The sequence below is a fragment of the Pteropus medius genome, unplaced genomic scaffold (genome assembly GCF_902729225.1).
Source record: "Pteropus medius unplaced genomic scaffold, Ma_sr-lr_union100, whole genome shotgun sequence".
In the NCBI taxonomy this organism is placed as follows: Eukaryota; Metazoa; Chordata; class Mammalia; order Chiroptera; family Pteropodidae; genus Pteropus; species Pteropus medius.
In genome coordinates, this window is record NW_024350924.1 from 1,546,181 (window position 1) to 1,560,321 (window position 14,141).

At 37.6% G+C, this 14,141-nt stretch overlaps 1 protein-coding gene across 1 annotated transcript in view; it reads right to left on the reverse strand.

Moving 5' to 3' along the window:
• The window catches only part of VAV3 (vav guanine nucleotide exchange factor 3), a 310,644-nt gene that overhangs the window by 138,925 nt on the left and 157,578 nt on the right, over positions 1-14,141 (reverse strand). The window contains exons 10-15 of the mRNA XM_039841025.1: positions 13,035-13,130; positions 10,386-10,454; positions 8,757-8,843; positions 4,840-4,925; positions 3,153-3,285; positions 2,661-2,770 (exon numbers count right to left, since the gene is read on the reverse strand). Coding sequence (XP_039696959.1) covers positions 2,661-2,770; positions 3,153-3,285; positions 4,840-4,925; positions 8,757-8,843; positions 10,386-10,454; positions 13,035-13,130 — 581 coding nt within the window. The remainder of the gene's footprint in view (positions 1-2,660; positions 2,771-3,152; positions 3,286-4,839; positions 4,926-8,756; positions 8,844-10,385; positions 10,455-13,034; positions 13,131-14,141) is intronic.

Here is a 14,141-nt window from a genome sequence, read left to right on the forward strand (position 1 = left end):
ATCGGACGTATCATTGGCAAACATCTTCTGCTATTCAGGAAACTGTCTTTTCGCTTTGTTAATGGTTTCCTTTGTTGTGCAATAACTTTTTAGTTTGATGTGGTCCCATTTATTTTTTCTTTTGTTTCCCTCACCCGAAGAAGTATATTAGAAAAAATATATATATTACTAAGAACAATGTCAGAGAGTTTACTACCTACATTTTCTTTTAGGAATTTTATGGTCTGGGTTTTACATCTAAGTCTTTAATCCGTTTTGGCTTCATTCTTGTATATTGTGTAAGAAGGTGGTCCAGTTTCATTTTTTGCATGTATCTGTCCAGTTTTCTCAACATCATTTGTTGAAGAGACTGTCTTTACCCCCATTGTATATTCTTGTCTCTTTTGTCATAGATTAATTGACCACATAGAGGTGTTTTTCTTCTGGGCTCGTGATTCTGTTTTGTGGTGGAACAATTTAAATTCATCCATATTCCTACATGTACGTGTCTGTAACGCAGTAACTGATAGTGGCCTACAACTACCCATTTCTCATTTCTTTCACAGTAAGAGAATCTCAATTCTTAGCCAAACACAATCCTGCCTGGAATGGAGATTGTATTTTCTAGGCTCCCTTGTCAGACGTGGCCACATGACTAAGTTCTGGTCAGTATTATATAACAAAAGTTTGTGGCATTTCTGCAAAGGATCCTTAAAAGGGAGGGAACACCTGCTGCTGCCTGAAATGTAGATTCTTTAGCTGGAACTCCAGCAGCCATCTTAAATGCCGAGGTGACCAACCTTGAGGAGAGAAGCCAAATGCTAATAATGACACAGTGGGAAGATCTGAGCCTGGGTCCCTGCCGATACCCCAGCGAGCCACCACCCCACCCCTTGTCTACCTATCCTAGATTCCACATGACAGAGACACAACCGTCCATCTTAACGAGTCTTGTATCCAGCATTTAGCTGCTTGATTTATGGCAAGTGAACAAAATATTAACCTATATGCCTATCGTACAGCCCAAGTCCATGTGCTTGCTCTGGACAAGAAATTTAACTTACCTCCTCTGCAAAAATTCCTTCACTCATCTCATGATTACACAGCTGAACAGAACCCATAAGAAAATACTAGCCCAGCATTTTTCCTTGAGATCAGCTCTGCCTTTGAATATTATCACCAAGCATCTTGTCACTCCAACCCTAACTGCTCAACTCCAAGTGGTGTCTAGCACTTGAAACCTCATTAACATAGCACACTAGGTTTATAATGCAGCGTACTGGGTGGAGGTCACCAACTTCATCACTTGTACCCAAAACCAAAGGGGTCCCTGTGGTATAGCCATTGCATTAATGCGCACAACTACTGACTTCTTTTGTTTAATTATTGTAATCAATAGCAGTAAACTGCAAGAACTAAAATAGTATACTGGAAGATGCCCTACAGCCATAGGTGTAGGACTAGGATTCCAAATACAAAACGTTAATAATAGTGATAATAACTGACATCACTATTCTTTAATATCAAATGATTGTTGTACTATTTGGCTAGCACTCTGCTTGATACATATTATCTAGAATTCGAAATATTGTTATCCCTATTTTACAGAGGAGGAAACTGAGGTTCTGAGAGGTTACAGAACTTGGCTAAAACAAGCAGCCAGCTCATGGCAGTGATTATCACTGGATCTAGAGTTGTCTATAATCTTTAAAATATCTTAACTACAGAAACTTATCTCTCAAAATATTAGATAAAATATTCATAATAAAATCTCTATTTTTTCACTGTAGAACTAAAACAATCTAAACCTTCCTCCATTTTACATCGCCATGAGCATTTCTTAAAACAAAGCAAAAGAAAAAAACAAACAAACAAAATCTGATAGAATTTGTCTGCAAATGGTAAATAATGCTAGAATACAAACGAAGCAAATCACAAAAGTATTTTTTTCTTAATTTTACCTTTTGTTAGCAGTTTCAATTTCAGGGTGACCTTTATGTTTCTATAACCAGGGTCATTATGCACCTTTTAATCCATAAACATGAAAACTAAAAAGAAATCCCTATAATGGCGTGTTCTTGTGTAATTACATCTCTTTATGCCATTCCTTTTGAAACAGGTCTGAATTATTTCCCACCTCTTTGTCAAGCTTTCACTTTAATAAAAAGAAAGAACACTGAAAGAAACCAAGCCCTTAAAGCATTCACTGAATACGTCAAGCAATTTATCCAGGAATCAAACAATAAATGAGTTAAAAACAAGGGTTGGGGAGAAATCAATCTTTCCATTAAAAGTATGTGCGTGTATGTATATGTGTATGTGTTTGGGGGTTATTTCTATTCATTTAAAGATATATATAAAACATGGTAATTACATTAAAAGTTTATGATTAGAATTAATATATTCATAGGCTGCTGTAAGCTAGAGAATTAAAATACACCCAATAAGAAGAAAGTCAAACAGAAGGTTAGAGCTCCCTCTTTCTTTTTCTTGCAGAAATTTACCAAAACCTCTCCTAGGAGACCACAGTTATCAAGCAGACAGCCTAGCAGCACTCGTGTTCCTGCAAAGTGCATCTGTACACATGCTGCAAGCATTAGCGCACACTCACTGGCAGTTCATTATTCATAAGACATCTAAGTAGTAGGGGGAAGAGCACTTTTAAAAGTAGAAATACTCACAAAGCCATTTCGAACTGTTCCAGCCATTTTTTCTTTAAATCTTTTGTTTTGCAATAAAATTCTAACCCATTTTGTCCTTGGGTATGGATGAGGTAGAAGCCATAAGACCACTGTTAAAATTAATATTCCTCAGGTTAATACGTATCATTCGTTAATAACATCATGTTTCCAAATTCACTAAAACACCACATAATCATCCACAAACCTCTCGTAATGTTACCCACATACAAACTGTGGCCAAGATCACTGAAGTTTACTTCGTATCTACGACAATTTCTATGCCAAATGCATATTACTGTCTTCATCATTAAGGCAGAAGGGATCATATCAGCTATGACTGTCCAATTATTTCTCAGACGCTTGCTCCTAATCAATTTTCGAAATACAAACACCTGAATCAATAAGCTACCTCTCACATGCATGTATTAGCACCCTTTCCTTGAATTTTCAAAGTTATGAGTCAACCAGAGTCATTAATTTCCAAGAATTCACCTTTTTATTTTCTTTATCAGTTGTAGGATTGTTGGCTATCTTGTACTGCTGAAGATCTATTATTTCCTTCATTTCATAGTTATCACCTTTCCTTTTACAGACAATCACTGCCAAATCAAATAAGAAGATATGCCTGAGAGAGAGAGAAAAGGAGAGAGATTGATTTAAAACAGTTTGGAAGCATGTCTGTTAGTTCTTCCCTGGTACAACTTAATTATACCAACCAAACATTTTTCCTTTGAGTTAAGACAAAGGCAGTGCTTGCTGCACACTGGGAATGAACTGGGTGTATCCTGACACTACCCTTTGCTAAACGAATGGCCTCACAGTACCTCGGTCTTCTCATTTAAAAAATAGGCAAAATTATAAGAACAATATGCACACTGCAGAGTTGCTTAAGAAGCAACTGATATGACATAAAGCCATGTTCTTAAGAAATTACTTTTTCCGTTTAACAGCTACACATTTACAGAATAACATTAATGAAAACAATAGCGGTCAAATTCTATTGACCTTACGAGGAGCTGGCCAGAATGCCTTGAGAAGTGTTCACCCCTTTCACAAAGATGACTCACTTAATTTAAGTCCCCAGAATCCTTTGCTGAGGTATTATCATCATCTTCATTTCATTGGGGCAGAAACTGACTTAGAGAACTTAGGTAATTTGCTTAGGGTCATCCTGCTAGTGAGGTGTAGGCAGGACTCAGACCCAGCTCTAACTGTGGGACCCGTGCTTGGACCCTGTATGTCGTCCCTCATGATTTAAAAGACCGCTGAAACACAAACTGAGTGGTGTATGACATGCAAAATGTAAATTAGAAAAATTATTAAATTTACATGTTGCTATTTCTCTTCTTTATTATTAAAAACAATGTATTTGGGGAGAAGAACAAATCGTATAATGCCATCATCCAATACCAATACTCGGATCTTTTTGAAAACTTTCAGTGATTCACAAGCAACATATTTTTTTTAAACAACGATAATGATACATTCGCACAGCTCTAATACTTGCATCACTTTCAAAGCTTATTTTCCTGGAGAGGCTGAAAGGTTATGCGTCTCCTGAGAGCTACCTGTAGCGTCTGGGTATCAAGGTGGAAGCAAGAGATGATGCTGCCCCCTACTGGCTGACTTTCTCATCTCCAAAGGTTCCAGAAAATTGCCACTTGAACTAAATGACAATTTGTGTGCGTGCGTGTGTGCAAAATTAGGGACATGAGGCCAAGCTTAATTTTCAAGGACTCCGCCTACGAATTCCACTCAAGAAAGTTTCACTAAATGTTTCTCACTTAGACGTCTTCCTTAGGGCGTTTTGTATTATTTTTAGTTATTTTCACATGTATACTAAAGAAATCAAACAATGTGTTTTGACGGTAGTTATCTGCCGTTACTTTATCCCTACTCTCATTTTAATGCGGAGGACTTTTTGTTTACCCTAGCTGACACTCTGTGTTTGCCATCTTCATCTTGAGAACTTAAAGAAATCGACAGATTCCAAAACAGAGAGCGGACCACCTAACATAGTCATATGAGAATTTTTTAGAAAACCACAGGTTGATCTGTCCCCTTGTTTTTCTTCCTCTGTTTCCCTCCTTTGTCCTGGAGGAACCGCTCTCAAGGTTTTCTCGATCTTGTGATACTAATTACTTATTTTGAAAATAAGTGCTGCTCCTCTTTTTCTCACCTTTCTTGTTTCGTGTGCTTGTCTAACGTGGTTATTCGAATTTCACCATCTCCCTGAGGTCGTCCAAAAAGCAAAACTGGTTGGTTCTAAAATATAAAATTCACATGGCTCAGTTTTTCATAACCACATAAAAACAGAAATCAATATTAAAGAGGACATTTGCTAGAGACAACGACCTTCTTATATTACAAATTGTATTCTTTTGCATTTCTGGCACACTTATTCTAAAAAGCTCAGATCTATAGGATACGCTTTCAAAAACAGTCTGTCCCTTGGCCATCCCAGGAGGTATATTGAGATATTAATTAATTTTACATATAATCCTAATGGGGGCGTTAGGTACCAAAAGAGAGAATGGGAGGAATTCAAATCTCGAGGAAGTTACAGCTACTAATATTTATTGAGCATCCACTGTGTTCCAGCTAGTGAAGAAGGCAAAATGATACAGATGCTGCTTTCATGGAACATCCTGCCCAGTGGGGAGAAAATACTCACGTAAGAATGTAATTACAAATGTGCACCTGCCATGAAAGAAGCATTTAGGAACCATGAATGGCTGAGGGACTTATCTGGCATAGGGAGTCAACGATGACATCGCCGATCTAAGACCTCAGGAATGAGAAGTTCTGACTTAATGATCAAAAATAATAAGCCATGCCTCCAGAGGTAGAACATAAATTTTTTAAAACTATTTATGAGCACCTACCACACCAAGTGCTAAGAGAATAAAAGAATTGGCTGAAAATTAACATCTAGGAGATTCAGTTGAATAAAAAAGACAGATACGTAATTAACTGTACTATAAGAAAGCATAAAAATAAATGTTCCCTATCAAAATGTCAATGATGTTTTTTGCAGAAATAGAAAACTCCATCCTAAGATGCATATGGAATCTCAAGGGACACTTCATAGGCAAAACAATCTCAAAAAAACAACAAAGTTGGGGTCCATTCTTCCTGATTTCAAAACTTTTTACAAAGCTACCATAATCAAAAGTGTGGCATTGACATAAAGACAGATTTCTAGACTAAGGGAATAGAATAGAACACCCAGAAATAAGTCCTCACATATATGTGCAAATGATTTCTGAAAAGTGTGCCAAGACCACTTAATGAGGATAAGACAGCCTTCCACCAAATGATGTTGGGGAAACTAATACACGTAGCCAAAAGAATGAAGTTGGACCCTTACCTTACACTGCATACAAAAACTAACTCAAAATGATCAAAGAGCTAAAAATAAAAAGCTCTGAGAAGGAAACATAGGAGAAATGGCTTATGGCATTGGATTCAGCAGTGATTTCTTGACTCTGACACCAAAAGCACAGGCAACAACAACAAAAAGATTGATAAGTTGGACTTCATCAGAATTAAAAAATTTTGTGCATCAAGGACACTAACAACAAAGTGAAAAGTCAACACACAAAATGGGAGAAGATACTCGCAAATAAAAAGTGTAATAAGGATTGATAGTCTTATCTACATATAGAAGGATATATGAAGAAAAACTCTTATAACTCAAAACAACAACAAAAAAACCTTAATTCAAAAATAGATAAAGGACTGGAACAGACATTTCTCCAAGGTAGATATACAAATGGCCAATAAGCGCATGAAAAGATGCTCAATATCTGTAATCATTAGGGAAAGGCAAAATCAAAACTACAACGAGATACTACTTCGACCCGTTTGGATGGATATGATTTCAAAAAAGAGAGGAAAGTGCTGGTGAGAATAAGAAGATATGGGAACTGCTGGTGGGAATGTAAAATGGTGCAGCCACCGTGAAAAACTGTGTGGCTCTTCCTCAAAAAATTAAACACAGAATTACATACAATCCAGGAATTCCACTCCTGGGTATAGAAGCAAAAGAACTGAAAGCAGGGATTCGAACACATATTTGTACACCCAGGTTCATAGCAGCATTATTCACGATGGTCAAAAGAGAGAAGCAACCCAAGTGTCCATAGACAGATGAATGAATAAACAAAATGTGGAATATGTACAATCAATGCTATATTATGTAGCTTTAAAATCTTTTTTTTTCTTTTAAATAAGGGGAAATTCTGACACCTGCTACTACATGGATGAAATCTGAAGACATGCTACATGAACTAAGCTAGTCATGAAAGGATAAATATTGTATGATTCCACTTATCTGAGGTACCTGGAGTAGTCGAATTCATAAAGCCAGAAAGTAGAATGTCGGCTGCCAGGGGCTGGGAGTTGGGGAGAATGGGACTTAGTGTTTAATAGGTACAGAGTCAGCTGTGCAAGGTGAAAAGCGTTCTAGAGATGGATGGTGGTGATGGCTGGACAATGTGAACCTACTTAATGTCACAAAACTGTACACTTAAAAATGGTAAATTTACTGTTTTACATATATATATATATATAAATTTTTTTTTTTTTTAAAAGGCTGAACAGCTGTCTAGGCAATGTGCTATGGTATTACAAAGAGAAAGGGATGATGGGAAATGAGGGAAAAAATTTCTTTCTCTTAGACCTTGAAGGGAAGACACATTCTAGACTCTGACAATATTATGACCAAAGGCAGAAATATTACAATGTTTGGCAAACTGGAGACCTTCCAACACAGCAGGATTGCTGCACGTGAAGCACGTGGGCCGGTAGCTAAATTAGTTCAGGAAAATAGTTTGGGGCCAAATCATCGAGGGCCTTACAGATCACGCTAAGGAATGCTGTCTGAATCCTAAAGGCAACAGAAAGTTTTGACCAGTTTGGGAAAGAGAGTGAATCAAGAAGTCTACATTTTTGGAAACCCAACGATGTGAAGAGAGGATGAGGGACGACTGTGACTGAAGGTGGCAGGTAAGGTCCTGGACTGGGGAAGTGGCTGATGGGGTGAAAAGAGAGGGGCAGGCTCAGGATGTTTCAGAGAAAAAAAAGAAAAGGCCCTAAAACCGCTCTACTGAGAAAACGCTCTTAAGTCCTTTCATGTATGTCTGTTTTCACTGCCCACGGCTTCATCCCGGCCTCCATCATCTCTCTTGATACCTCCTCAACAACCTGCTGACCGGTCTGCCTGCTAAAGGGGTTTTCTTGAAATGTAAATGACTGTGAAACTCAGATTAAACCCTTTCCCGAGCTTCCCACTGCAATCACAATAAACCCCAACTCAGCGCCTTGACCTGCAAGGCTGTGGGTGCGTAGTTCTGCCCACTTGTCCCACTCCAGGGCCCACTATGCGTCCCTCCACTCCCCACTCCCAGCCACTCTGGCCTTTCAGCTTCTTGACCTCCCCTGGCCCTTGCTCACCTCTGGGCACTTCATTCTAAGGCTTCTGCCTGGAATCCTCTCCCCCCAGATCTTTGCGCCACTGGCTTCTTCTTATCTTTCAAGTTCAAGAGGCGAATGACTCAGAAGGACTTTTTCTAACCACCTAAACTAGGACTTCCCGTATCGCCCTCTGTTGCAGCTCCCTGTTCACGGCATTAACGTCAGGGTAGCATTTTCAAACTCTCTCCTCGCTGTCTCCTCAACCATGAGACGATGTTGTTCAGAGCAGCAGCCCAGCCCCAAGCAAAATGGCTGGCACGCAGTAGTCATCCAGTAAATATACATTAAAATGAATAAGTTAACGGGAATCACCCATGAATATGTAAGGGTGTGAGGAAAGAAAAGAAAAAAATAGACTCCAATGTTTAGAATTCAGACTGCTGGGGGAAGAGGCACTGTGTGATTAAGGTGAGAGGGACAAGCGATGGCAGAAAATCCCTGGACAATGATATGTCACAGCTGCCACTTAGGCATCCATGTGGACGCTGCCGAATGGGAATAGCAAAAAACCGAGAACAACAAAAACTTGAAGGTGAACTATTTTTTCTTCAAAAACAACTTCTGGAATGTTCCCCAATTTATGGGTTAGGAAAGCTGGATGGAATGATAATTACATACCAAATTTTCTATAGAGAGCTGAAACTGTTTAATTTCACGAAGTGTCTCATTATCTCTCTTCACTTCATTCACATATTGTGCCAAGTCCTAAAGAATAAAGAGACGGGGACAAAAAAGAAGGCAGTATAAGATCGGAGAAGAGATGAGAACTGTTTGAAAGAAAACACATCATTAATTTCATTAACGGCAAAAGTATACCACAACTTTTCAATGACAATAAAATGAACGCCCTATCAATCAAAACTGCATCTCAAAGGCGAGTTAAAAATGTCTGGACTACAGCTGGGAAGACTGAAGAGCTGCCGATTACCAGGCCCCCCACGCCCCCCCCACCACCACCCCCAGAAGAGTAAGAATAAAAAACAAAAACAAGCAAAACATCCCCTCCTCCCCCAGAAGAACAGAGAGGGAACTAAGTCAGGAGAATATAAATTCCAAACGCTTTTAAAACTGACTTTGAGAGAATTGTATTTGACACGGGTTAGAATACAGGCAATAATGAAGCCTTAGCGGGGAGAAAAAAGTAAGTAAAGGTTAGACAACAAATGTAGCAGGACTATTTTCTGCAACCAGCTGGTGTCTTAGTTCCTGAGAGCATTCAGCCAAGGAAGACAGTTCCACGGTGAAGAGTTAATAAAGGAGGTGAGAGAAACCAAAGAGCACTAGATGAATTAAAGTGAACGAGCAACGCTGGCCACGTGTCTCCATGCGCCCTCACGTATTTTAAAATGTCTTTTCTCATTTTTTTGAGGAAACATTAGCTTATCTCTCCACACTGTAACTAGCTATTTTTATTATATGTGTTCTAGATTTTCCTGTTTTCTGGGTTTTTTTCTTGTTGTTGTTTTTATTTCTCTATCCTCTTAAATTCACCTGCAACAGCAGAAACATAATGCTGACAGGAAAGCGGTTCCTAACTTTTTTTAAATGAAAGGCTGACTTTTCGTAAGATGTGTCTACAATAAATTATTGTGTGATGTTTCCTGACAGAGTACTAAAATCAGCTAAACAGCTATTACTAGAATTAGTGGGGTGATCACATTGTAAGGTATAAAAATGTCAAACCACTATACTGTGCACCTAAAACAAATATTACATTGTATATCAACTATACTGAATTTTTAAAATTATTTTTAAAAAATAAAATCAGCTAAACAGTAGAGCCAATGATGAAATTGGCACAGGGACACAGGTGAGTAATTACTGCTCTCAGCAGAGTCATATGGGCGTTTTATTTTTGAGAACATATTTGCTTATATTTTAAGGGCAAAAATTATTTCTTTCAAAGGCAATAACATAGAAATTAGGGATTAACATAGAAATTAGGGATTATAGATTCCCCAATATATTCAAAAAGTCTGCCTTTATCTACTTATAGTCCTTCATTTTCAGATTTACCTGAAAATAGAAACCCAAACTGAAACCAATTAAATCCATGCAAGGGTATCTATTTCAGTTAAAAATATCCAGCTCTCCCCACGAAAAACAAAACTATACAAACACTGACATATGTTATATTACAGATGTAGATATATTATATTAGAATATCATACATATGTATTAGCAGTTTATATTCTATTGTTTTTAGGCAAGAATAAGAAATACAGGTTAATGACACATTTGCCTTACCTTCATGGCATCAAGAGCCAGTTTCAGATTTGCCTTCTCTACAGGATCGGCAGTGTGTTTGACCAGTTCCTAATTGGAAGATATAGTTTAGTACTACTGTCATCAGATTAACGTCAAAACAGAAGAAAATAACGTTTAATAATTTTATCATTTTTTACCATTGTTACATTTATCATTTTATGACACACCTTAATATGATGTCTGATGTCACCAGGCTCTATTTTCATCAAAAATCAAACTCCGAGAAAAATAACTAAAAGAACACCATAAAGACGCCAAAAGAACACGAGACAATGATGGGAAACTTTTTTCTTTCAAAAATGGACCTGAATTCTATTCCCAGATGTAATGAAAGGTCCTCTTCTTGACAACTGAACTGCCACTTTTCACTCGTGTCAAACTTGGCTTCCGTCAAGCTTTGGTTCTGATGACTACACCTTCCTTTGGCTTCACAGACACTAAGACTTCCTGTGTGCTGCTGTTACTGTCATTTGCTGTCCCCCTTCAATTTCTGCCCATTCATCAGTCTTCCATACTTTCTTCTTCATCTGCACCTTAAAAAGTTACTGTTCTCTAGGTTTTCACCTTAGTCTTGTTATACTTAATTTACATACTCTACAAATTTTATCGTAACATCAGCTATCACCTAATGGGACAATCGCTCTTAAATGAATGTGCTCAACCCGGAACTCACGCCTGAGTCCCAGCCTCCTATGTCCAACAGTTCGACCTGGATATCTCACAAGCCCTCAAATCCAACACATACAAACTTCATGCATCTTACCCCTGACCCTGTTTTTGTTTTATTGAATGATGGCCCCCCCACCAGTGTAACCGCTTATGCCAAAAGCTGAAACGTACCCCAGACTCCCCTCTCACCACGTTATGGTGATATTCACTTTGATCCTTCCCCTTGAAATCTTTACTGCCACTTCCTTGGTTCAGGTCTTTTTCAAATGCACCATTAGAATAGGCTTCTGACTTGTAGTCTCTCCTCTCTGCAATCTATTCACAATACTGACATCAGAGTCAGGTTTCTAAAGTGTAAATCAGATCCCGTCTCTACCCTAATTAGACTTCTGTGATGCTCACGGAGTCATGGGGTTGTCATCCGTACCCCTTAGCCCATCATGATCTGAATTCTGCAAACCTCTCCCAACTTCTCTACTTCCACCCACGCAACCTACATTCTCTGCACACTAAATTGACTACAATTCTCAAAATACGTTCTAATATCTGATCCCATGAGGTATACTGCTTTCTCTCCTTAGAACGGCCTTCCTCTCTGATCCACCTGTCAAACTCTTATTCTTCCTTCAAAGCCCAATTCAAGCATCACTCCTCCGTGAAGCTTTCTATGACAGAGGCCTCTAAGTTTCCAGTCTCCTTGGCATAAATAACTAGGCCTTTATTTGTACCACCTCTGTCCCTCTGCATACTATCATAACATTGTGTTGTACTTGGCAGCTTGCTTTTCATGGAACTGAACGTACTTTTGAAATTTAAAATACAAAACAATCCAAGAGAAATTAGAAAAGTTCGCTGAATTTCATAAAGGTATAGTCATATTTTATACTTTTATAAGTCTGCCTAAAACCTTACAAGCGACGAATAGATGTTTCTTGAAAATTGCACCTTCTAAATTCTTCAATTGATATTTGACTAAACCAAAGTTGCAAAATAAATTATTATCTTATTTTGGACATGTTTTTAGTTCCACGATGTCTCAGAAACTGATTGCCTAAGTCTTCCTTATTATTTTTTAATAAAATCCAATTTGATTAAGTTGCTCTGAGTTTAGGCCTCATAAATGTTTTAATGCATTTTTAAGAAATAATCAGGGTTTGACTTTTTCTGATTTCTCAGTAGAACAAAAATAGATATGACTAATAATTTTGCGGCTACAGTTCAAGAAATTTAATATACAAGATGTACAAAGCACAGCAGACTCAAAATTATATTTCACATATAGGTAGTAGATCTTTTTTAAATGACATTGCACAAGCATCAGCAGAGTTGACAGACTAATACTGTAAGACATTTGTTTGGAGCAGAACTAATGAGTCTCTTGGTGCAGCTATCAAATGAAATTTATAAGACTCTCCACCCTCATTAGAGGACTAACCGCGGAAACCATAAGCTTTGGGTTATAACAAGAATCATTTCACAATAAATGCAGTCTTATTGTAATTTACTATAGCAGAAAGCAACACAGAATGTGACACAATCCTCCTTACTTTAGGGTTATAAGGCCAAAGGTCTAATACAATTAACCTGCAAAATTCACACGTATTTCAACACTGAGAGTCCAATAAATGATACTGCTAACCACAGAAAAGTCAATTGCAGGGATCTTTTCATTTTGTCTTGTTTTTTAATTCTAATTTTTTGGAGCCAGTTGTTTGAAGGACATAAAATGTGACTTTATGGAAGATAGAGAATCATCTTTGCTAAAAGGAAGAAAAAGTTTCCAGCTGTTCTGTTATTTCCCACTTAGTTATACTAATGACTGAAAATTGTAAGGGGATCAGGCCCCAAATATGGAGTATCTGGCTCAGAGTTGATGATTCATTAATGCTTTGTTGAATAAATGAATAAATGAATATATGAATGAACAAATTAACAGACAAACAGTGTTAAGTTACATACCTGGAGGAGAAGGTGATACTTTAAAACTCGCTGCATAGGAACCACAAGCAAATCTCGAAGAGTGAATTTCCCGTTATTGGCTCGTTTGGAACATTCCTAATGAAATGTTTTTTTAAAATGTTTTTTTAAATCTTTGTTAGTTTCATCAAAGAGAGTCACAAAACAATTAAAAATGCAAATGCCATAAATAAAACTGTTATTATATAATAATGTTATTTTCCTTAACAAGTCTTCTTTCTAAAAAATAGAAAGTATCTTCAATTTAAAAAAAAACAAACAAATATTGTAGCATTTGAATTCTAAATGTGAACTAATACACAGAACTAGTTTATGCATGAAAATGATTTCCTGTAAGGGTCCTCCAGGGTCCTCTGCACGTAACCTCATAGCTCTACCTTCCATCGATCTCCCCCACTGGGCCTGTGGGCCAGGCGTCAGGAACAAGTCCCTCCCCATCCGACCCGCCATGTGCCTTCCCCACCATCAGGCCTTGGTTCATTCTGTTCTCTCTGACTGCCCTGTGTTTTTTCCAGTCTCAGCAAAATTCATCATCCTCTTCAGGAACTATACTTCCAAGCCTTTAATAATAATCCCAATCGAAATGGTGTTCTCCCTCTGTGCTTTGTGGGTCTTTTAATTATTATTGCACATAATATCTTCCCCAATGTGTCCTTTATGCCTCTAAGAATCTAGTATTTGCTTCATAAATATTTGTTGAACTGAATGACATGGAATGATTAACTCCAAAAATATGCTAAAATATAAACCTAACATTGGATTCAAAGTTTTAAAAACCTCTGATTTTATTTTTTTAATCTCACACTCTTCTTTCTTAAAAGTTTATCTCAAAATAGTATTGACTCGTTTGCTCTTTTGACATTAACTATGACTTTGAGAAAAGTACTTTGAAGTGTCAAAGCCTGAATTTAAATCGAGTTTGGCAACTCTTGGCTGTGTAACCTTGAACAAGTTGCTTTTTTGATTTTACTGTTTCTCACACATCTGTGGAGTTCAAAAAAACAGACACAATAAAGTTCCATAAAAATATTATTAGCAGGCAATTTAATAAATCCAAAATCCTCAGACAATCGCACATCCCAGACCAAG